Here is a 25,161-nt window from a genome sequence, read left to right on the forward strand (position 1 = left end):
ATTTAAATCCTCCCCAAGAGCCCTGGGCTTTTCTAGCAAGCAGATTTCTATTGCTTTAACCCCTTGGAAGGAAATGAAGCTTTTTTTCAGTTGAATGCCCAAGTGTTCAAATCTGCCATTGAAGGGAGGAAAAGAGGAGATCCTGTTACGGCGTAAGAAGGCGTGGTTTCCATCATGCAACCATGAATTCTGGCACCTCCAAATCATTAGCTATATTAAAGTCCCATTCATCCTTCCCTTTCTGCTTAGGATCTGGTTGCTCCATTGGGTCTCTTTGCTTTGAACGGAAATAATACAGTTAAGCTGTTCGACCTGAGATGCCTAGATAAGCCCTGGAACGGTAAGCAAATATGTGCATGAGAGTGTTTTTGGTCACACCGGTTTCCTTTTCCTGCTCCTGCATCTTCATATTTGTTTGGCAAGCACCAGCAGTTTGCATGGGGCTTGTCAGCTGGGGCAGTTGGGGTGCAAATTCCCAGGAGAAACTTCAAAAGGGTGCCAGAAATTTGGAAAAGGTGAGTAAAACTGGGGGAGGGCTGGGAAAGATGAGAATAACGGAGAGGAACTGAATAGTAGGAAAGGCGAGAGAAAAAATTTCTGCAGGAAAGAATTCCTAGACTCTGGTGTTGGTGCATGGAAGGTTTTATAATGTCCCTCGGGAAGAGAGGATATGTCCCTGTAGGGTGGGTGGTGTTGAGACAGCAACGCACTTTTTAAACTGTCCTTTTTATGATGTGAACTGTGAGAAATATAAAAACCCCATTTTAAAATATACGGTTGGGACTTCCTGCTTTTCTAAAGGTATCTTGTTTAATAAGCGCTTCTAATCCAACCATATGTGAAGACGTAGCCAGTTTCTTGCAAGCAGCCATCGAACTTTGTTGTGGTGTTAATCTATAGCACAGGTGTCAAATTCGCGGCCCTCCAGATGTTATGGACTACAGTTCCCATCATCCCCTGCCAGCATGCCTATGATCTATAGGACTTTTTACTACCGTTTCCATATTTTTTAGTGATTCCAGGACTGATTTGATGGGTTTATTTCCTTTTTTCTTTTAATAATTTTGTATGTCGGAGTTTTATAACTCATTTTTAAACTATGCAACCCTATTTTTTTGTGATCTATGTGTTGTTAATACTTACGGGATGCTGATAAAGGCTATGGAATGGAATGAACTCTGGTGAAGACTGGTTAACAAGTGGTGAGATAGGAGCTCTAAATCACTCACATCACTATTGAAATGTCTTTATTTATTTACTTCATTTTTAACCCATTTCTCTCTCCCCCCCCAAAATAGGGACCCATGATGATTCATAACATTTTCCTGTTTGCATTCTATCCTCACAGCAACCCTGTGAGGTAGATTATGCTGAGTGTCTGCATGACTGGCTGAAGATCACCCAGCCAGCTTCCATGGCTGAGAGGGGATTCAGACCTGGATCTCCTAGATCAGGGGTCTGCAACCTGTGGCTCTCCAGATGTTCATGAACTATAACTTCAGATGTTCATGGACTACAATTGGCCATGCTGGCAGGGGCTGATAGGAATTGTAGTCCATGAACATCTGGAGAGCCACAGGTTGCAGACCCCTGTCCTAGATTGTAGTCCAGCACTCTAATCACTACACAATCATGGCTGCATTGCAATATCTTGAGTAATTAAATGGTAGAACTTGTTGCAAGTAGATATAGTTATGGCCACAAGCATAGATAACTTTGAGAGGAGATCAGGTTAGTCAGATTTATGAAGGACAAATGCAGCATCGGTGGCTACTACTAGCTATGATGACTAAAGGAAACCTCCGTAATCAGAGGAAGTCTACTGTGGATGTAACTGATGTCCTATACAAAAATATCTTTGTTCTATTTGTGAAAAATGCCAAGAAGTGACATCAGGGGAAGGTCTTGACACTTGGTTTCTTGGTCTTCCAGAATAACTAGTTGGCCACTTTAGGAAACAGGATTCTAGACTAGATTGGACCACTGGTCTGATCAAAGAGAGCACTTTTGATGTCCTTACCGCAGCGTTCTTAAGGGGACATTGTGTTCGATCTTTTTCTCTTACTCAGATTGGCTTTTCTTCCCAGATCAACACACACAACTAGAAACAAAAATGGAAGGTCAGGACCCAGCAGGGCCCGATGCGAAAGGAAAATCTGAGGCCAGCAGAAAAGATCCTCGTGTGGTCCAAGCTGAGACAGTCCGGGGGATCCTGACTTTGACAGCACCGCATCAAATCAAAAAGGAACCCGGGGAGGGTCTAAATCAGTGCTGGGAGACCCAGTGGCAGGAGTTCCTGAAGACAGTGGAGTCCCCTCAGTTGGGATGGGAGAACCCACAAGTGCCTCAGGGCCTTTGGTCGAAGAGTGACGTTCAGGAGTTCCAGGCCTACTTGAAAGGAATTGGCAATGGCAGCAAGTGGTCCAGGGGGGAATGTATGACTCAGCCCCAGCCGGGCCACACTGGAGAAAACCAGGTGGCTTTCAAATGCCTGGATCCTTCAGTGGAAGTAAAAGAAGAGGCAGCGGATGAGGATGCCGTTCGCCTGGAGATGTGGCGCCAGCGCTTCAGGCAGTTCTGCTACCAGGATACTAAAGGGCCACAGAAAGTCTTGAGCCAGCTCCAGGAGCTTTGCCGTCTGTGGCTGAGGCCAGAGAGACGCTCCAAAGAGCAGATCCTAGAGATGGTGGTCCTGGAACAGTTCCTGAGCATCCTTCCCCAGGAAATGCAGAGGTGGGTCAAGGAACATGTCCCCGTGACTTGTGTCAAGGCAGTGTCTCTGGCTGAGGATTTCTTGCTGGGTCTGCGAGAAGTTGGAAGAACAGAGCGAAAGGTGAGGAGATTTTACGTTGCTGAATGGCTGGTGTGTTCGTTGGTCTCAGGAGCAAAACCAGGGCTGCCGATTCTGGGTTAGGAAATTCCTGACTATTTATATTTGGGAAGGGCGTGGCTCAGGACCAGGAGAGATGTTCACAGGGTATACTGCCATATGGTCCACCCGTCAGAGCAGCCATGTTGTCAGAACAATGCTGCTCCAGTCGTCTTCCTTGTGAGCTTTCCAGAAGCACCTGGTTGGCCACTGAGTGTACAGACTGCTGGACTTGATAGCCTTTGGTCTGATCCAGTGTGGCTTTCCTTGCGACCCCTTACCCTCGCTTTCGCACTTTGGTCCGGCAGAATTACTCATTTTCCCCTCCTACATTTCCCCACCTCACAGTAATAAGAAGAAGAGTTTGGATTTATATCCCCCCTTTCTCTCCTGCAGGAGACTCAAAGGGGCTTACAATCTCCTTGCCCTTCCCCCCTCACAACAAACACCCTGTGAGGTAGGTGGGGCTGAGAGAGCTCCGAGAAGCTGTGACTAGCCCAAGGTCACCCAGCTGTCGTGTGTGGGAGTGTACAGGCTAATCTGAATTCTCCAGATAAGCCTCCACAGCTCAGACGGCAGAGCTGGGAATCAAACCCGGTTCCTCCAGATTAGATACACGAGCTCTTAACCTCCTACGCCACTGCTGCTCCTGTGAGGTAGGATGTGAGGTAGGATGGACGATAAGTCTGTGAGGTAGGATGGACGATGACGAGAAACCCAATGAGTGTCTCAATAGAGTGGGGATTTGATCCAACATGCACCTTAGTATAGTCTGGCATTGTAAACCGCTATACCCAGCAAGCTCTTTTCTCACACTCACCCTCCCCTCCACAATCTGAAGTTGGACCATCAGTTCTAGCGTTAACTGCCATTTTCTGCTGTGTGTGTCATCTTTTCCTCTGCTTTTTGCTCAGGCTGAAATGTTTTTGTAACAACGGGGGAGTTGTAACCCGTTTTCTCTCCTCCCCGGATCCATAGTGGTGTGGGATATTACATGTGTCTTGAGGCAAACGATGGTTCCTGAGGCAAATTATAATTCATGCTTTTTCATTTTCTTTTTTTCCCCCAGAAGCTGAGGACTTTGGAAGAGATGCCTGCTAATTCCAATAAGTCAAAGCAGGATACTTCTGATACTACAGAGTTGCCGCTTCCCATGGAGTTCAAGCTCGAGGGGGACAGGGAGGCCAGCTTGCTGGGTGAGGTTTAAACTAGCACACTTGTGTGTTTCAACCAAATAAATGAAATGATTGCTCCTTTGAGCCCAAAATGGTTTGTCTTGGAGGAGGTGGCTGGCTATTGCATCTCTGTATGATTTCCTGCTCTAGCCGTGCTTCTTTGCCACCAGCAGACAACAGGTCTCTCCCAGATCATTTCCCATTGCCGGGGGTGCTGGCTGGGTTGCCCTATCTTCCTGTAGAGGCTGCCTGTTGCATCTCTGCATGAGTTACAGCTCTACACTCACCTGCTAGAATTTGGAGAGCCTTATTCAGGATAATAGCATGGCTTCCACACAAAGGGCCATCTGAAGGTTTCTACCTTGCCAAGGAGTGCTCACCGCTAACCTATTACCTGGATTTTAGTGTAGATTCTCACAGAAACCATATACAGGAACTGCTTAGTGATGTTGGAGAGTTCCCCAGGAGAACTTTTGCAGGAGGTATTACCAGTCCAATATTCCAACTTAATAAGCCTGGGAGCACTGAAAGTAATGTGTTATACTTGAGGTCACTGGAAAGGGGCCATAACTTAGTGGTAGAGCACCTGCTTTGCATGTAGACGGTCCCAAGTTTAATGCCCGGCAGGAGGTGCTGATAATGTCTCCTCTCTGACTAAGAGCCTGTAGAGCTCCTCCTCCTCCTGTCACCTGGCTGTGGTGTCACATGACTTTCTGTCACATGCTTGCAGCTCAGTGGATTCTATGCTGGTGCCTGGTGGTTCGAAGTCAACCCAAGATCAGAAAACACTCAAGAGCACTGATTTGGTGCCATGATACACAAACTGTTGTTACATTCTTCCACCCTATAGAATGAGACCTATTTCCAGCCTGCACAACCCCAGCTAGCAAGGTGCTGATGGTATTGTTAGTGGGGGGAGTTCCATTTTCAGTTACGAAACGTCAACATGCAATATCACGACGTAAGTGATAGTTGGCTAATGTCTCTTTTTACAGCTTCCTCAGGATGACTTTATTATTATTGTTTTCCACTACAGCGACAAAATATTCAGGGTGGGTGCGTAGAGGATCCTCCCAGCAAAGAACATCATGGTCCATACAAAAAGCATTGCACCCCAGCCGAGACTCTCGTTGCCACTCAACCAGTGATTCCCAAGTTCTGGACCTGCTGATGGAGTTTTCATCTCCAGACTTGGAACACTCGGCCTCCAGCACTGATTCTTCAGGGGAGGAAGCCCAGGAAGAGCCGCTCGGCCACTCAAAGGAGACTGTGTTGGTGGGGGATGATGAGGATGAAGAGGAGGAGGTAGTTGAGGTTATCGTCCCAGGCACCCCACCTTGGACAACATCTCACCCTCAGCTTCTGGCTGACTATGCCACAGCGGACGACATGCCATTCTCATCCACCGGGCGCCCCTTCCTGGGGTCCTTCACCAGGAGCACCACGGGCACTACGGACACCAAAACCACTGACTCCCCTACTTCCGGCGTGCCCTGTGCCACACCCACAATGGCAAAGCGGCTATCTGACACAGTGGCTATTGGAGTGCCGAACCCCGCAAAGCGAGGCCGGAAAGTGTCGTCCTACGTGTGGGGACATTTTACGCACACCACGGACAAATTCACAGTGGTGTGCAATCACTGCAGGCAGCATCTCCGGCTGGGGAAGGAAGGGGGATGCGCCAGGGTGGGAACCACATCTATGCATCGGCACATGTCTGTCCACCACCCCCTTCTCCTTCCCAAGAAGGCACCATCAAAGTCCTCTGCTGATTTCTCCTCTCCCTTTACTATCTCTGCCATGTCCCCTGAGGCCTCGGTTGCTCTGCCTCCAACTCCCTCGCCTACTGCTGGAGCCTCGTCTCAGTCGACCCTGCACGAGACTGTCGCCAAGGAGCAGATTTGGGCCCCTAGTGACCCACTGGCAATGGAGCACAACCAGTGGCTGGCGGAGTTCCTCGCCAAGAGCATGCAGCCCTGCTCCCTCGTCGGTGAACCGGCATTTCGGGAGTTCCTGCATCGCTGTGTCCCACAATGGAGAGTGCCCGGGAAGAACTACTTCTCTGCTTCTGCCATTCCCGCTCTGGCAGTTAGTATCAAGGATGCTCTCAAGAAGGAACTGAAAGAGTGCATTGGCGGGACTGTGCATCTGACTGCTGACATCTGGACCAGCTGCCAGGTCCAAGATTACATGTCAGTGACCGGACACTGGATGGTGCATGACCCAGCTGGGTGTCTTGTCCGCCATAAGGCCGTGCTAGACATGTCTGGCTTTGGCCACATACACACAGCTGGGACCGTTGGCCAGAAACTGCAGTCAGTTCTGGAGGACTGGCTCACCCCCCTCGGCATCAAACCTTGCAACACGGCTTCAGACAATGCTGCTGACCTTGTCAAAGCACTTAGGGACCGGGGTCTGAAGCACATACCTTGCACGGCCCATTGCCTGAACCTCGTTGTCAAGGGGGGGCTCGCAAAATGCAGCGAGGAGCTGAGCACCACGTTGGAAACAGCCCGAGCCATTTGCAACCACTTCCGACACTCTGCCACCGCACAGGCTCACCTCCGAGACATCCAGCAGCACTGCAACGTGCCAAAGCGCCGACTTGTCCAGGACGTGGCCACCCGGTGGAATACCACACTCCATATGCTGGAGAGGCTTCACGAACAGCGGCAGGCAATCACAGAGTATTTTGAGGGCTGCAGCGAGCTTCACTTAAGCCCTGGCCAATGGGAACTGATCAAAGATGTGATTTCTGTTCTGGGACCCTTTCAAGAAGCGACGCAGATGCTCAGCCAGGAAAGTGCCACGCTGGGCCAGGTGCTGCCGATGCTGCGGCTCGTAGAAGTACTACTGCAGGACATCAGCCACACTGCGCGGGACGGGACGCCGTCCTATACTGTGTCCACAGACCTGCTGTTCTACTTCCAGACAAACAGGCACTTGAAAGCAGTCAGGGCAAATGTCACCTACTTGACCGCCAGCTTCCTCGACCCCCGGTTCAGAGACACCTTCCACACCTATGTCGGGGGGACTGAGGGGCAGTTGCAGAGAAAAATGGAAGAGGTGGAAGATCATGTCCTGGGGGAGATAGCGGAGGTGTGCGCCAAGAAATTCGGGTCCAGCAAGGAGGACACTGAGGAGGAGCTGCATTCCTTGTCCATGACCCAGCCTGGGCCCAGCGGATCCCTCCCACCCGCAACCTCAACACACTCCTTCAAAGACTGGTGGCTCCAGCACGCAAATCGAGTTGGTATCACGCGACCGGCTGTGCAGCAACGGGCCCAACGCCGGCGTTCGAAGGCTGCTGCCGCCGCAAAGCAAGAACTGGATGCCTATCGGAGGGACGAGGTGGGAGAGTTTTGCGAACCTGGCAGTGACCCTGCCAAGTACTGGGAGAGGAAGCGGCACGTCTGGCCCTCCCTTTACATTGTAGCGGTGAGGTACCTGGCGTGTCCTCCAACCAGCGTATTTTCAGAGAGGCTCTTCCTCGCAGCAGGGAACATTGGCAGCGAGGGACGGAGCAGGCTCACCATTCAAGACGTGAATGTTCTTTGTTTTATCCGAATGAACGGAGAGTGGTTGCCCAAGGACCCCGTGTCTGGGCCTGCTGGCATTTTTGAGAAACTTTGCAAGGATGTGGAGAGAGACTGTGAACAAGAGTTGGAGGAGGCTGAGTTTTCAGATGATGAGGACGCCAGGCCGTTGCTCCAGAAAACAGTTTTTGATGAGGAACACTGTATTTGACTGGACTCAGTTGCCAGCAGTGGCATACCTAGGCAAACTGGAGCCCTGGGCAAAACCTGAGTTTGGTGCCCCCCCCATGGGCAGCCACCCTCCCCCACCGTGACCAAACAAAAAATTTTTTCCACCAGGTCGTTTCAAAGTCACCATCACATTATAGAACATGCCCCAACTCACAAATCTGAACACAGCAGAAATATTTTTTTGAAAACATTTTCAAAATGCTTTCAAAATAGTAATAATAACCTTTATTAGACATTGAGACAATAAAAGAAATAAAGAAAACAAGCATTGGCAGGATGGGGGTGGATTTAAAAGGAAAATCTGGGGAAATTATTAAGATAGCAGCACCAAAATTTCCAAGTATCTTCATGAAACTGTAATCATGATACCACCCAGGTTTGGTGAAGTTTGGTTCAGGGGGTCCAAAGTTATCGACCCTCAAAGGTGTAGCCCCCATCTCCTATTAGCTCCCTTTGAAACAATGGGGGATGAGGCACTCCCTTTGGGAGTCCATAACTTTGGACTCCCTGAACCAAACCTCACCAAACCTGAATGATATCATCTGGATAGTCTCCCTGAAAAATCCCTGAAATTTTGGTGCTCCTAGCCTAAAAACTGCGCCATCTGCAGGCCAAAAATCCCACAGATGAACCTGCAGTTTTTGCGCCCCCCACAAGGTGGCGCCCAGGGCAACTGCCCACTTTGCCCAATGGGAGGAATGCCTCTGGTTGCCAGTATTGCTGTGCTAAGACCATAGCCATTCTTACTGTGTCTGTGTAAAGTGCTGTCAACTTGCAGCTTGCTTAGGGGTTTTCAAGGCAAGAGACTATCAGAGGTGGTTTGCTATTCCCTGCCTCTGCATAGCTACCCTGGTAGATTCCCGTTCGGGTTCAAACAAGGGCCAACGATGCTTAGCTTCTGAGATCTGACAGGATCAGGCCAGCCTGGGCTATTTGGTTCACTACTGTTCTCACTACTCCCTTCCAAAGGTGCCCATGAAGACCTAACATGGATTGGAAACTTAATTTGAACAGTCAACCACATTTTAAACTGTCATCGATCCCAGGCATAGAGGTCCATTTTCATTCAACGTTGTAATTAATGAAACTCTATGCTGGGGATCATTAGGAAAGGAATTGATAATAAAACTGCAAAGATTGTCATGCCTTTATATAAAGCAGTGGTGCGACCGCACTTGGAGTACTGTGTCCAGTTCTGGTCGCCGCATCTCAAAAAGGATATTGAGGAGATAGAAAAAGTGCAGAGAAGGGCAACAAGGATGATTGAGGGACTGGAGCACCTTCCCTATGAGGAGAGGCTGCAGCGTTTGGGACTCTTTAGTTTGGAGAGGAGACGTCTGAGGGGGGATGTGATTGATGTCTATAAAATTATGCATGGGGTAGAAAATGTTGACAGAGAAATTTTTCTCTCTTTCTCACAATACTAGAACCAGGGGGCATACACTGAAAATGCTGGGGGGAAGAATTAGGACTAATAAAAGGAAACACTTCTTCACGCAACGTGTGATTGGTGTTTGGAATATGCTGCCACAGGAGGTGGTGATGGCCACTAACCCGGATAGCTTTAAAAAGGGTCTTGGGACAGATTTATGGATGAGAAGCCGATTTATGGCTACTCTCAATCTTGATCCTCTTCGATCTGAGGATTGCAAATGCCCCAACAGACCAGGTGCCTGTGGAGCAACAGCCGCAGAGAAGGCCAATAAGGCTCATCCTGCATGTGAGCTTCCAAAGGTTTGGTGGGCCACTGCAAGTAGCAGAGAGTTGGATCTAGATCAGGGGTAGGGAACCTGCGGCTCTCCAGATGGTCACCGACTCCAATTCCCATCAGCCTCTGTCAGCATGGCCAATTGGCCATGCTGGTAGGGGCTGATGGGAATTGTAGTTCCTGAACATCTGGAGAGCCGCAGGTTCCCTACCCCTGGACTAGATGGACTCTGGTCTGATCCAGCTGGCTTGTTCTTCTGTTCTTCTGTTCTTAAATCTTAGGTGGCTCTGCACTGTGCCTATCTGTGTCTGTGGGAACAACACAGTCCTAATTTTGATTCTCTTGCGGTTACTTAACTCTGACATGGCTGTATGGGAGATGTATATCTATGTATGTGAAAACCACTAATATAGTGTTCATTTTTAAAATATGTAATAGAATTCAGGAGAGATTAGAGGTTTTTGTTCATGGGAGGACAACTCGCACTGATATCTTTTTTTTCTTTCTTTTGTATTGCTAAAGTGCAATAGCTTCTTTTTTAAAAAAAATATTTATCATATTTATGGAGGAGCAATATTTGAAGTATGAAAAAGTTGTGGGGTTTTTTTTTTAATCTTCCAGTACGGTACACTGGTACAATTTGAACCCTACTCACAGCACTTTTTTAAACCGGTAAAGTTAGAATGAAAACTTGATTGTGAAACTTAAAAAATAAAAATAAAAGCAGGTTGGACTTGACATTTTACAAGAGTATGTAAAGTGCATATATACTGTTTCCCCGAAAATAAGACCTACTCCAAAAATAAGGCCTAGCATGATTTTTCGGGATTTTTAGAGGATGCTTGAAATATGAGCCCTACTCCACAAATAAGCCCTAGTTACAGATTCCCTGGCGCAGCTGATCCGGTCACGTGGGGGGCGCAAAATCATGGGTAAAAATGCGGCATCCCCTAAAAATAAGCCCTAACACATCTTTTTGGAGCAAAAATTAATATAAAACCCTGTCTTATTTTCGGGGGAAACACTGTACCAGCGCCTCAGGAGTGGGCATGAGCGGACCAAATTCTCCATCGATCCTGGCAAGTCATGCAGTTCTTCTCCTCCACTCCATTTTATATCACAACAACCAGTGGTGGGATCCAAAAATGTTAGTAACAGGTTCCCATGGTGGTGGGATTCAAACTGTGGCGTAGCGCCAATGGGGCTGGGCGGGGCACGACGGGGGCGTGGCCGGGCATTCCGGGGCGGGGCTGTGGCAAGGACGCAGCCGCTGCGCCGGTCCTTGGGCAGGAAACAAATGCACGCAGGCGCAGGCTGCCACGCACGCTGGTGCACCTCCTGCTAGACTGCTTCAAGTTCTGCGCACTACTGCTGAGAGGAGGGGCGTAACTATGGTAAGGCAAAAATCACGTGGCAAAATCACCCATTAGTAACCCCCTCTCGGCACACACAAATAATTAGTAACCTACTCTCGGGAACCTGTGAGAACCTGCTGGATCCCACCTCTGCAACAACCGTGTGAGACAAGTATGGCTGAAAGTAAGTCAGGCAGCCAACTTTCCATGGTAAAGTAGGATTTGCAACCTGCATCTTCTTGACCCGAGACCAGCACTCTAACCACTACACCCCACGGGATCTGATAGGTTAGGGAAGGAGTTAAACCTCTTCTGTTTTTTTTTAAATTTGTGCCAGGATGCTCTGATTCCCACCATTCAGCAAGTCCCATCATCAGCCTGAAGCAGACAGCCAATTTTTGGACTGATAGCTTGATGTGTTATTATACCTACCACAGACAATCATAGCTTTGGTTGCAAAAAGAGGCATATTACAGGACGCAGATTTTGTTCTGCTGCTGACACCATGGGCACCCACCTGAAAAATGTGGGTAACTGTTTCACCAAGGGGCGGGCATGCATCCTGTCACCTTAGTCCTGCCTCCAGTGCAGGATGTTGCAAGTTTTTACCGCTCTGTAGCTGAAGGAGTTCTGAGGAAGGATGCATTAGATCCAGTGGTGGGATTCAAATAATTTAACAACTGGTTGTTTACAAGCACCATTTTAACTACTGGTTCTGCCGAAGTGGTGTGAACCTGCTGAATCCCACCACTGATTAGATGTGATCGTAACGAAACAGGTTTTCTCAGCCCTCAGCAACACTTTCAGTGGCATTCCAGCAGCTAGTCTTTTTCTAAATCCATGGATTATCTCTGTTTAGGATTACACATTGTTTGCTTCAAAACTGAACAGGAGTTCACTGGGCACTTAAGAGACTAAGCACTTTATTCCAGTGTAAACTTTCTTGAGCCACTTCATCAGATGCGTGAAGGGTATATCCCAAGGCCACTGAAGTATACTCCTGAAAGCGAGAGTTCTTGACTTACTCCACAGGGCCACTAGATTTCAGGTTGCAAACTCAGTTTTGGGAAATTCCTGGGGTTCTGGGGAGGAGTTTCATGTGTAAGTTACAGCATAGACTCTGCTCTCTGAAGCTGCCATTCCCTGCAGGGTAACTGATCTCTGAAGAATTATCAGTTATAATTCCTACAGAGGTTCAGGCCCTGCCTGAAGGTTCTTGTAGGGTTGCAACTCCTGCAGGTATTAGGACAGGAGCCTGCGTAGAATAGGGTTTGGATAGGAGAGGGACCTCGGTCTATGCAGTGGTGGGATTCAGCAGGTTCGCACCACTTCAGCACAACCAGTTGTTAAAATGGTGCTTGTATGCAACCAGTTGTTAAATTACTTCAATCCCACCATTGGCCTTATGCCACAGCCCCCATTGTCCAAAGCAGCAGTTTTCTCCAGGGGAACGGAGTTCTGTTTTCTGGAGGACAGTTAATAATTCTGGGTGGCTCTCTCCAGGCCGCACCTGGAGGTTGGCAACCTTAACTGGGCTCTGAAAGAGGCGACATTGTTCTTTGCTCCCAGTAGCTAGTAAAGGGTTAAGCTAGTGACAGAGCTGCTGATCCTAGAGAGGAAGCAAAAAGGTAAGGGGAGAGACACTGGAGTCCTCCCTCCTTTCCCCTCCTCCTCCTCTCGCCTGGTGGGGTCTACCGTGGCTCGCGGCGACGCTGGAGGATCTGGGGGATGCCTGCAAGGGTAAAGAGCACCCCTCACCCCACCCCGATGGGCAGCCCTGCACAAGGGGCTTTTCCTGGGTCTGGCTTGCAGAGGAGGGCAGGGGGAGGAATTCAGGCTGGCCCCTGCTTTCTTCCCAACTCCGGATCTGGCCACTGGGGCTGGATCTGCAGCAAGGAGCAGGACTGGAAGGGATCGTATTTCCCTCCAGGCTAAATTCCCGTCGCAGATCAAAGCCTTGTTTAAAAGCACAGGAGCAGGGCGGACTGGATCTGCTGCTGGGCTTTTGGCAACCCGGTGGGTGGGCATCAGGGCAGATTCGAGTGTGGCGGGAGGGGGGGTTGGAGGTGGCTACATGGAGACCACCGCCTTCCCCCCCCCCTCCCCCATACGAGCAAGGGAAAGGCTCCTGACCCCTGTGAGTCTTTCCCTTGGGGAGTTTCTGCAGAGCCCTGAATGCAAACTGAATCCCACTGAGAGTCCTATATGCAATGCTATCGGGGGAAGGGAGGTTTCAGCTTACTCTTTTCCTTGCTCTGATCAGTGGGGTTCCATTGGAGCAAGAGTGGGCATACAAAAGCTACCTAAACATGGGAGACACCTCAGGGCCTTCCCAGTGTGAGTCATATAAACTGGTTCCTGTGGGGCCAGGATATCAGGATATCCACTCCCCACGTGCCCTCTTCCAAATCCACTTTCATCCCTCCCCTCTCTGGGGGGTTCTGCTTTCCTTGAATGGGCCATGTTTTGAGAGCAGAAAACACAAAGTACAGACATTAAAATAAGTCCTAGGAGACTGCAAAGCCCCTCCTGTGGTGGGCAGAGTTGTATGGGGGATGAAAAGCTGGGTCTGGTGAGGGGCTTAATATTCCCCACAGGGTGTGGGCATCTGTGACCGGGACGCTTTTCTCTCGCTGTTGAAGTTCACAGTTAAGAGAGTGTGAGCTGGGAAGGCTGGGTTTCCAATGTCAAGGAGAAAATAAAGGGCCACAGCACTTACTAAGAGAAAAAATAAATAAAACCAAGCCCAGTGGTGCAAGTAAAGTGAAAATATTTTTTATTATTCTGTTAAAACTCCTTATCAGTTTCCCCAACAGGCAACTTCTGGGACATCCGTAATATATACTATGCAAATACATTACTGTGTTCTCAGAAATAGCAATGGTTATTTAATTAAAATATGCAAAATAACAGAACACTGTTAAAAATCAAAATTACAATTTGTACTGTATAGTATGAACTAGGTACCAAACCATTAAGTATAACTGTTAGATCTTATTCTGTCCTTATGAGAGAAAGGAGAGAGAAAGACATGTGTACATAAAAGAGATAAGATAAGCTGCCCAGAACACAACAGGTTTTGTCTCAGTTTTAAAAGAGTTTTTCTTTGGACTAGATGCATATTAGTATCATCTTGCAGTGCTTCTTCAATAAGAGTACGAGTTCAGTAGCAATTGCCAATGAAAGGATCCTAGTATATACCAGTGTTTGTTTGACAGAATATCTCTCTATTTTACATGTATGTGTTAAGTGCTGATTTAGGGTGAATCTATCAATGAATGGACCCTGACCTGGAAGGCCCAGGCTTGCCTGATCTCACAAGATCTCAAAAGCTAAACAAGGTTAGCCCTGGTTTGTAATTGGACAGGAGACCACTAAGCAATACCAGAGTCTCTATGCAGAGGAAAGCAATGGCAAACCACCTGTGTAAGTCTCTTGCCTTGAAAATCCTATTACGTCACTGTAAGTTGCTGTGGTCTTGCAAACTGAGGTCTGTCACTTTGATTGAGTCTATTCATCTCAGGTTGAGTCTTCCTCTTCCTGCTGCCTTCAATTTTTCTTGGAATTCGTGTTTTTTCTGGCAACTCTTGTCTTCTTATAACATGTCCAAAGTACAACAGCCTCAGTTTAGTCATTATAGCTTCTAGGTTTAATTGGATCTAGAACACCTTTATTTTGTCTTTTTGGTGGGCCATGGCTCCTCCAACACCACATTTCAAATCAACGCAGCTTTCTTCCAGCCAGCTTTCTCATTGTCCGACTTTCACACCCATACATAGGGATACTGTGGCATAAATTATCTTGGTCTTGGTCACCAGCGACATGTCTTTACACTTCAGAATCTTTTCTACCTCTTTCATGAGTGTCCTTCCCAGTCTCAAACACCTTCTGATTTCTTGGCTGCAATTTCTCTTGCTTAAGGATAGAACCAAGGAATAGAAAAATTTAACCGTTTTAATGTCTTCATTGCTGACCTTAAAGTTGACTAATTCAGTAGTCATTACTTTTGTCTTGTTCATGTTGAGCTGTAATCTTGCTTCGGCACTTCTTTAACTTTCATCGGCAGTCATTTCAAGCCTTCACTATTCTCTCCCAGTAATGAGGTATCACCTGCGTATCTCAAATTGTTAGTGTTCCTTCTACCAATTTTCATCCCACCTTCCTCTAATCTAGCTTTCATTATGATATATAGATTGAAAGATAGGAAGATACCATTCCATATTGTGCCCTAAAAGTAGTCACTTGTCCAGAGTACAGGCAGGTGCATCAAAGCAATCAGATCTTGTGGCACACCCATTTATCTTGAAATCTACCATAGCTTTTCAGGATACACACAGTCAAAATCTTTGGTGTAACCTGTGACGCACAAGCTGATTTTCTTCTGAGATTCTCTCATATGGTCCAGGAACCAACATAAACTTGCAATATGGTCTCTTCCTTTTTTGAATCCAGCTTGAACATCTGACATTTCTTGTTCTATATACGGTACCAGTCTTTGTTGCCAACTCTGTCCCCATATCCATTCTGACTGACAATATAGTCATTAACGCCAGTCATGCCATCCTAGATTCATTCGCATGTTATCTTCCAAACATTAAATATGCCATCAAATCTCACCAATGCTGTTCCACTCTCTACATCAGATGAACAGGGTCCCTACACAAAATACACCCGTCCCTACACAAAATAATAAATGTGAATCTGACGGTAAAAATAACCCATGGGAGAATACCCAGTAACCAGTGGGGGAACATTTTAATCTTCCAAGTCATTCCATTCCTGATCTAAGAGTAACAGACGTCAAACAAGGAAACTTTGAATTCAGAGAATAAAAAGAGTTTGTTCATGTGATATGACTACTGTTGAAACACTTGACCATTCTCTGTTTCGATGCCCTAAATACAATAAGATACGCATGAAATACATGAATTCCATTTTCTTACAATGTTCTCAGTGGCATGAGTGTTATAAGATACCCAATCTCCTGAACAGCTCTGATGTACTCTTTTGTGAAACTGTTGCAAATTTTATCCTGGAAATTAGTAATTTTAACTGTATTTCTTAACCTTGTTTTGTTTTAAAATTTTGTCCTGTTTTATATGCCAATAAAGGCTTGTGCTGTGGGAATTCAGAGAATAACAGGATTGCTGAACTTGAGTTTAGAAGGAGTTCTCAACAAAGGAACCCCACGCCCCCAGGGCTAAATAGAGACATAGGGTTCTTATCTCACTACAGATGCTAATTGTCTGCCCCCAAGCATTTTCCCTCTGCTCTAATCAAGCAGATATTGAATTCTTTCTTAACACCATCCCTCTCATATAAATAATGCTTAGAGGTCTCTATTCCAACAAAGTTATCCTCTAAAGCTGTGTTATTGTTGTTAATCACCTGGACCCGCAGCTATCTGGGAGAAAGCTTTGTGTTTTTGTGTGGGTGTGTACATGCAGGAGATCTCCATCCAAATAGCACAGTGGGGAAATGTTCTTGGGAACCACTGCCAGTTGAAACAGAGCTTGTGGCCTGCAGGCTGGACTATTCTTAGGACAGCTTTTTGGGAGTCTCTTTTGAAGAACAAAAGCACTTGCTCATGTGCCAATTTTGCTGCCCTTCAGAATATCAGTGTGTCCATACAAGGCAGGCTAGGTGGGAAAATTCTTAAAACAAATCCTAAACGGGTATGTAAATGGTGCACTCGATAAATAATCGTGGGTGTGTAAAGTGAGATCAAGTCGGCAACTGACAACCCTGTAGGGGTTTCAAGGCAAGTGACTAAAGCAGAGGTGGTTTGCCGTTGCCTTCCTCTGCAAACTGTGGTGGTCTCTCATCAAAGTACCGACTCTGCTTAGCTTCTGAGATCTGATGAGATCAGGCTATACCCGGGGTCTGCAACCTGCGGGTCTCCAGATGTTCATGGACTACTGTGATGGAAAATAGTCAGCTGAACTATGTACTAGCTAGAAACATGTGATATTATGCAACCAGTATTATTAGGAAGCTGAAGTATGTGAACATGGAGTTTACAGACTTCATCTCAAAAAGGGGCGTGTCATGGAATGATGCTATCCCTACAGCAAAGGGAAGAAGCCAGCATATGACTGTGTGAAAAGCATCTCTTTGCCTCTTTGATCTCCCCTGAGGACAGGGAAACTATGCAGGAGGTGCCAGGGATGAAACTTCCAAAGGCCTAAGTTACCTTGTGGCCTGAACAGAGTTTTCCTGAGAAGGGGAAAACAAAGGGTTTTGGAATTCCATCTTGAGACGTGGTCAGAGAAGCATCTCTTGGCCATGGGTTCCCGGAATGGGGACAAAAAACCAAAAGGAATGTGACCAGTTGAGCAATCTCTTACTGCATTTATGTTTTATTTCTTTGTTTTGAACTTTTACGATAAATCCTTGAACAATCAGCTGGTCTGGAGTCATTAGGAGGGAAAAGAACCCAAGACCGAGGTGAGATAAGAGTGGCTCTCCCAAGCATAATCTCAGCCTCAGTCGTCATAACTACAAGTCCCATCCACCCCTGCCAGCATGGCCGCAGGTTGCAGACTCCTGGGCTACACTGTACCATTCCACATTCCCAATAAAGCATTGGAGATGTTAAAAAAAAAAGTCTGATGTAGTTTTACGTGTAATTTATGTATCTGGCCTGCAAAAACTAAACAGTGGACTCAATGTCATTTTTGTTTCTTCTCTGTTTCCCGTTTCTCTGGGTTTTTTTTCCCCAGGGAAGAGCGTAATCTAGAACACTGTGATTCATGTGCACCGTTTTCTATAGGAGCAATATCACTGAGCCATCATCCAATATGAAAACGGAGGGGCGGAGCACTGCACTGGGGGAAGCACCGAAGGGGAAAGCAAAATCTTTTCAAACCCTCCAGGCTGCAAGTGTGGGGGAGTTCCTTCAGAGGACAGCAGGAGATTTGATCCCTCAGCAAGTAAGGGACGGTTCTCTTTCCCTTGCCCAGTGGGAAGCCCAGTGGCAGGAGTTTCTCATGACATTGGAGCCTCCTCATTCTCGATGGGGAATCCCACACTTGCCAGAGAAACCTTCGCCTTGGCACGATGCCAAGGCCTTTCTGACCTCCTTTGAGCAAGTAGCCGAAGCCTGTCAGTGGCCTGCGGAAGAGCGAGTGAATCACCTCCTGCCGGCCCTCAGTGGAGAAGCCGAGAAGGCCTACGTCAGCCTGGATGTCGGAGACAGAGAGGATTATGGGAAGGTGAAATCGGCCATTTTGCAAAGAGACGCCATGAGCAGGGAGAAGCAGCGTGAAGAGTTCAGGCGGTTCTGCTACCAGGAGGATGAGGGGCCAAGGGGGGCTTACCTCAGACTGCGGGAAATGTGCCGCAGGTGGCTGAGGGTGGAGCATCACAGCAAGGAGCAGATCTTGGAGCTTCTGATCTTGGAGCAGCTGCTGAGCATCCTGCCCCCAGAGATCCAGGGCCAAGTGAGGGAGAGCGGCCCTGAAAGCTGTTCTCAGGCGGTGGCCCTGGCCGAGATGTGTCTCTTAAGGCAGCGGGAGGCCGAGAGCCAGGGAAGTCAGGTGAGGCCTTTCTGCTGTGTGGGTCCTGAGTGTGGGAGGTCCTGCAATATAATGGATGGTGGAAGGGGAACATGAGGGGTGGTCTCTGGCCAGTGGCCTTCCTTCCCTGGAAGCTCAGTCCAGATAAGGCTAAAGCGTTGTGGGAGAAGCAGTGTCTCTTGCTCTAGGAGGAGGCAGATGCTTTGCCTTGATGAGATTCAGCTCCCCCTGAAAGAGCAGAGCCTTAAATTGTATTATATTGCAGCTATTTTTGGAGGAAGTTTGGGAAGTGGGTATAAATGAACCAAGCAGCATTTGTGAGCTGCCCGGCCAGATCTCTCTTTCTCAGAGGTTTCCTGCTTGTGGATCAGGCTGAGTCCTGCCTCAGAGGTGGGATCCAGCAGGTTCTCACAGGTTCCCGAGAGTAGGTTACTAATTATTTGTGCGTGCCGAGAGGGGGTTACTAATTGGTGATTTTGCCACGTGATTTTTGCCTTCGTTACGCACCTCCTCCGTTCCTCAGCAGTAGCGCGCAGAACTTGAAGCAGTCTAGCAGGAGGTGCACCGGTGTGCGTGGCAGCCCAGGCTCCAGCTCATGCAGTAATTTTGTTTCCCCTGCCCAAGGATCCCATGAGAGCTGGCTAAGGGGCCCTTGCCACAGCCCCCCTGCCTCCAGGAATGCTCCCCGGCTTCCTCAGAATGCCTCGCCATGCCCCTACTTCATGCCCTGCCTTAGCCCTCGCAATTGGGGCTAATGTACCACAGTTTGAATCCCACCACCATGGGAACCTGTTACTAAAATTTTTGGATCCCACCACTGTCCTGCCTCCTTTTTCTTCGTTTGGTTTTTTTAATTCTGATCCGTCAAAAGGCGGCTTCTCAAAAACCTGGGTGTTCCTGAAGGATCCTGTATCGTGATCTGTCCTTCTCACACATCTTCTAAGTTTAGGGCAAGGGAGAGAACCTTCCCCTCCGTCTCCCCACCACTCCATCCCCAATTGTGTATCTCTACCCTGACAAGAATCCTCTCTGCTGCTGCAGGTGGCCGTGGCGGAAGCAGCTGAGAGCGCTTCTGAGGCAGGCCAGGCTCCGTCCGAGGGCGAGTGGAGGCAGGTCTTGGTGGACATCAAGGAAGAAGAGGACTCAGAGGACAGCCTGCTGGGTAAGGAGGGAGTGGCTCGAAAGGTCCTTCCGGGGCTGACCTCAGCTGTGATTCCTTTTCTCTGTTCAGGAGTGGCTGTGTCTGGATATTCTTTATACTGTTGGACATTCTAGGTAAATCAAATGTAACTGGTGCCTAAATGCAAAAGCAGTCCAAAAGTTAAGGATGTCAGAAAGACCCTGCTGGGTGGAACCTGTCTAGTGTGGTTTCCTCTTTCCTGCACTGGCCAGATAGATACAGGGGTAGAAAAGCTTGGAGGGAAAAGAGGGGGACAAAAATGTGAAGGAGTGAAAGATGGAGGACACGTTAATCTGCCTGATGAATCTCAATCAAGCCATCAAGGTCAGTAGCGTCTACTCAAATGGTTAGCAGTTCTCTGGAGTCTCAGACAGAGCAGCAGTGGCGTAGGAGGTTAAGAGCTCGTGTATCTAATCTGGAGGAACCGGGTTTGATTCCCAGCTCTGCCGCCTGAGCTGTGGAGGCTTATCTGGGGAATTCAGATTAGCCTGGACACTCCCACACATGCCAGCTGGGTCTCCTTGGGCTAGTCACAGCTTCTTGGAGCTCTCTCAGCCCCACCTACCTCACAGGGTGTTTGTTGTGAGGGGGGAAGGGCAAGGAGATTGTAAGCCCCTTTGAGTCTCCTGCAGGAGAGAAAGGGGGGATATAAATCCAAACTCTTCTTCTTCTTCTTCCACAACTCCTGCGACCTGATTCTTTTAACCTGAGATGGCGGGGATTGAAGCTGAAATCTTCTGCAGAAGCTGTACCCCTGAGCCCCTGTGGAGAAACCTGGGGAAATGAGAAACCATGGCCAGTAGAGAGGAAAAGAGGATAGGGGGGAAGTCTGAAAGGAGAGATAAGATGGGGGTCAACTGGGGAAAGAGGATTATCCTCCAATGCAATTTTTGCAGGTCCTCGAATTGTCTTTTGATCCTTTTGATGAAATTCAGAATTCTACAGCCAAGTGCTAGTATAAGGCAAAAGGGTATAAAGCAATAATTTAAAGCTACCCAAAAGCAATCTTGGAAAACCTCGTAACAATGTGGATTTCTCTCAGAGTACATCCCATCTTTTTGGGGCTACCACAGAAAAAGCCCTGGTCTTGATCTGAAACGGCACAGTCAGAAATGACTTGGATTCAATGCAAATATTGCAGTACTTCCTTGCCCACATACAGCCATTCAGGAGCACAAGCCCTTCTTTAATGCCGAAAGAGTGTGCTCGTGCTGTTGAAAGGCAGATTGGGGCTCCCTGAGGACATTCTCTGTCGAGAACTACAACTTCCAGAGTTCCTTGTCCACAGGCAAGTGGGAGGGACTGAGCATCTAATGATCAAGGCCTTTGATCTGAGGGACAAAGGGAACCAATGGTGACGGCTGGTTGGATTTATAGGCCTAAAATATTCATGAGGCCAGGGAGTCTACTGTCCATGACAACCGATTTGTGTAGTCTGATGCTCCAAGGCTAACCCTTCTTCGCTCCTGAACTCTGATGAGATAAGGCTAATCGGGAGTATTGGGGCTGCTATTGATCCATTAGAATTAATAAAATAAGCATTGACTAGATAATACTTGAGGACCAACCAATATGCTAGAAAAATAACCATCTTCATAAGACAACTTTTTGAAACTTCCTGTTATATTCAATCAAAATAACAAAGGAGGGGGAAAGTTGTGGCACAGTGGAAAACCCACAGACAAATGGTTAAAAACAAACCAATTAAACCAGGCTATGGTGTAATTTCAGAAATGTAGAAAGTGCAATTTCAGAATTAAATAGCAGCTTTTCATAACCCATTTATGGGATGGGAGCATGGCATGTGTGAGGCAGGAGGGCAAACTTCAGTGTTTCTAGACCCCGACATACTGCTTCATAGTTAGAATGTTGATGAGAATTCTGTGGTAACATTACTGTAGTCTGACAATCTGATGCTTTAACATTTGAACTGCTGAATTTTAGTAAACAAAGTTACCAACCTGTAGTTGCCCATTGAATTGCCGGGTTTCTCCTCATAAGGCCCTGGTGTCCACCCTCTGCTCTCCAAAATTTGAGGGAAATTCACGTGCCTTGATGGGGACTGCAGTTTATTTATTTTCTTATTCATATTTTCGTTCATTCTGTTCACAGTCCACCCTTCCCTTTTGGGCTCAGGGCAGCTTCCAGCATAAAATAGCAATAAAATCAATACAGTATCTAATATAATTTCATCCACATGGTGTTGAAATTCATTGAGATAAAAAGGTAGATATCCTAAACTCCTAATTCATACCAACAGAAGAAAGCAGAAAAAAGCAGGAAAAAAAATAAGGCCCCTTCTGCACACACAGAATAATGCACATTCAATCCACTTTCACAATTGTTTGTAAGTGGATTTTGCTATTCTGCAAAATGGATTGAAAGTGCATTATGCTGCATGTGCGGAAGGGGCCTAAAGGAGGGAAGGGGGAAAGAAAAATAACATTTAGTGTTTGAGCATGCATGGCAAAAGCAGGCATGGCGCATAGCAGGTCGGGAGAGGGTGGAAGGTGGAATCTTCACACATAGGCACCAGTCTCTCTTTCAAGTAAACAGTGATGACTTCCCAGTTTGAAGAGGGGAAGGAAAAAGGAAGGATGTAGAACTTTCTCCACAGTATGGCCTGGCCAGGCAAAAGGTGTCATCAGCCACACATTTGAGGTAGGAAACAAAAGAGATCCAGACCACTTTTGTGTATGTGTGTAAAGTGCTGTCAAGATCCAGCAGATGACAGCCCTGTAGGGTTTTTCAGGCAAGAGATGAATTTAAGTGATTTGCCGTGGCCTACCTCTGCCTGGTAACCCTGGACTTCCTTGATGGTCTCCCATCCAAGCATGAACCAGGGCTGACCCTGTTTACATTCCAAAATCAGACGAGATCAGGCTAGCCTGGGCCCTCTGGGCCGAGACCAGTTAGGAGCAACCAATTTGAGACTGGGCTTCTTTCAGGAGTGTTTTAACTGCCTCTCTCTCTCTGTCTTTGTTTAAGTTGGTGAAATGCTCGAGAATAAACGGGATGGGGGACTCCAGGCATTATTATCAGCACAATGCAGGAAAGAAGATGTGAAAGGAAGCTTCATGAATGGCAACGTACCAGTGAGGCAGGACAGAAACAGCATCCCACAGAGGAGAGATAAACCTATTCCTTGCCAAGTAGGGGACTTCCAGGAAATCCCACTTCATCAGGAAAAGCCATCTCAAAAGAGGACTGACCTTAGTGCTCACCTTTATGGAGGAGAAAATCAAAATGAAAGCATGGGGCTTGAAAAGAGCTTCGGCCAGAGCTTCAACCTGATTTCACACCAACAGACACCCTCAGTTGAGAGACTGTATAATTTCTCAGAGTGCAGAGAGAGTTTTGGCTGGAGAACAGTTCTCACTTCACATCAAGGAATTGACGAGGGCGAAGAGCCAGATGAGTTTCCGGAGTATGAGAACGGCTATAGTTGGGAATCGCACGCAGCAGGGGAACCCGATCAGATCTCCGAGGCTGGAAGGAACTCCAGTGACTGCTTAACCTTTGCTGTGTCTCAAAGAATGCACCCAGCGGAGAGACGGTATAAATGCCCAGAATGCGGAAAGACGTTTCGGCGAGCAGCACACGTTCAGCAGCATCAGATAATCCACACTGGGGAGAAACCGTATCAGTGCTCCGAGTGCGGGAAGAAGTTTACTCGGCTTCCGTACCTGCAACAGCATGAAAGAATCCACACCGGGGAGAGACCATACGAGTGCTCTGATTGTGGGAAAAGCTTCAGTCGCCGCCGAAGCCTCACTGTGCATCAAAGAGTTCACACGGGCCAGAGGCCTTTCGAGTGCTCTGAGTGTGGAAAGAGGTTCAGTTTCAGTTCCCATCTTCAACAGCATCTGAGAATCCACACTGGGGAGACTCCGTATCAGTGCTCAGAGTGCGGGAAGGCCTTCCGCCACCGCATAAGCCTCACCGTGCATCAAAGGGCGCATAAAGGAGAGAGACCTTTTAAATGCTTAGAGTGCGGAAAGAGATTCAGTCGGACATCTTACCTGCAAAAGCATAGAAGAATCCACAATGGAGAGAAACCTTATGAGTGTTCAGAGTGTGGAAAGAGGTTCGGTATCAGGTCCTACCTTCAGCGGCATCGAAGAATCCACACAAGGGAGAGACCATATCAGTGTTTGGAATGCGGAAAAAGTTTTATTCAGCTGTCACACCTTCAGGAACATCAGACAACCCATATGCCCCAAACCACATAGCAGCTCAGTTTGAAGCAAGAGATTTTCTGCTAAATTGATGCTCTAGTCTAGTTGATGGACAAGTCTCCCTTACGGCTTCTAACTTTATTCAACCGAAAATGCCAGGAAGGGAGCCTTGTACTCTTACATGGTTAGGTGAGGTGCTACTTTGATTGCCCAGGATGTCGAGGTCAGAAATTAGTTTCCCAAAGAAGGGCCTTTTTAGCACTTGCTCCTGGTTCGTGAGTTCTCTGTCTATGGAAATTTAAATAGCTTTTGACTACTAGGAAATTGGTAACAAATGTCTGTTTTTCAAAACTTATGCGGGAATGGGTTAGATAATGAAATTAGATATCTCTGTGGGCTCTGCTACTAGCATAAGTCAGTGTGAATAACTGGCATCCCAAATTCACAAATGGCTTAGCCTTGACAGGGAGGCCAAAGAGGACAGAAGGATCAAAATGGCTGTCAGGCATAATAGATTTTCTCTCTGACCATCATTGGTTGAATCACAAGGGGATTTGCCAGGCAATGAGGATAAAATCCAGGAGTGGTGAACTTTAAAAAATGATCTGTGTTTCTCTGCCAGTTTGAGCACCTGAGAAGAACTATAACCTAGCAGAGGGTGGGAGTTACATGTTGATAAATGGTGCTGTTTTCACAGATCTCTTCAAATGTATAAAAATTAAAAGGTGCCTGTCTCTGTGTTTGTGGTAGACATAACTAGTCAGAAAATAAAGCTAGGTGTTTGAAAATTGAACATCAATGCCTGAGCCATTATTGGAGTTAACACTAATGCTTGCATGATCATGAGAGTTGCACTGCCAAAGATGAAGGGAATTGGGATATCCTGGCCCAGGTAGTTTTTAGACACACACATGCATACTACCATTATTGTTATTTGCAGTGAAAGCTGTGAGTGTCTGTGGTACACATAACTCATCTAGAAAAAAACCCAAGATTTTGAAAATTAGCCATTTATCTCAGGATGATACTGAAAGGAGTTTCAGCACAAACAATGAGGGGATCCAGACATCTTCGCTCAGGGTATCTCCAGATGCACCACCCCTGCTTTTTACAACAGAAGCAAAGATTTCTGTGGCAGACGTAACTCATCCAAAAGTAAAATTAAGGATTTCCAAATTTGATGATCAAGGTTTGCAGGGCCAGACATGAAGGGAATCACAACCTCCTGGCCCAGGTTATCTCCAGAACATGACTCTGCTGTACAAATGCTAAGTATGATTTTGCAAAAGATAATCGGGAAATACACAAAATCAACAGAAATGCTTTCTTCCCACCACTCAAAGTAAACAGTGTAGGGTAGGATAGTACTGAATGGTGGCCATTTAATCGTCATCATTTAAAACAAAAAGGAG

At 47.2% G+C, this 25,161-nt stretch overlaps 3 protein-coding genes across 3 annotated transcripts in view; all 3 read left to right on the forward strand.

The window, feature by feature from the left end:
- LOC125428885 (zinc finger protein 271-like) overlaps positions 1-25,161 on the forward strand; it is a 1,035,007-nt gene that overhangs the window by 796,140 nt on the left and 213,706 nt on the right. The window lies entirely within an intron of this gene.
- Positions 428-7,914, forward strand: LOC125428532 (zinc finger BED domain-containing protein 6-like). The gene is made up of 4 exons (XM_048488759.1): positions 428-515; positions 2,088-2,833; positions 3,939-4,065; positions 5,081-7,914. The coding sequence occupies exons 2-4, from the start codon at positions 2,114-2,116 to the stop codon at positions 7,789-7,791; spliced, it is 3,558 nt and encodes a 1,185-aa protein (XP_048344716.1). The 5' UTR covers positions 428-515; positions 2,088-2,113; the 3' UTR covers positions 7,792-7,914.
- Positions 12,493-25,161, forward strand: part of LOC125427683 — a 40,892-nt gene continuing 28,223 nt past the window's right edge. Inside the window, exons 1-4 of the mRNA XM_048487235.1 lie at positions 12,493-12,614; positions 17,597-18,412; positions 19,433-19,553; positions 22,560-23,802. Of these exons, the coding sequence (XP_048343192.1) occupies positions 17,627-18,412; positions 19,433-19,553; positions 22,560-23,802 (2,150 nt within the window). The 5' untranslated portion in view covers positions 12,493-12,614; positions 17,597-17,626. The remainder of the gene's footprint in view (positions 12,615-17,596; positions 18,413-19,432; positions 19,554-22,559; positions 23,803-25,161) is intronic.

Source organism: Sphaerodactylus townsendi, linkage group LG03 (genome assembly GCF_021028975.2).
Source record: "Sphaerodactylus townsendi isolate TG3544 linkage group LG03, MPM_Stown_v2.3, whole genome shotgun sequence".
Classification (NCBI taxonomy): domain Eukaryota; kingdom Metazoa; phylum Chordata; class Lepidosauria; order Squamata; family Sphaerodactylidae; genus Sphaerodactylus; species Sphaerodactylus townsendi.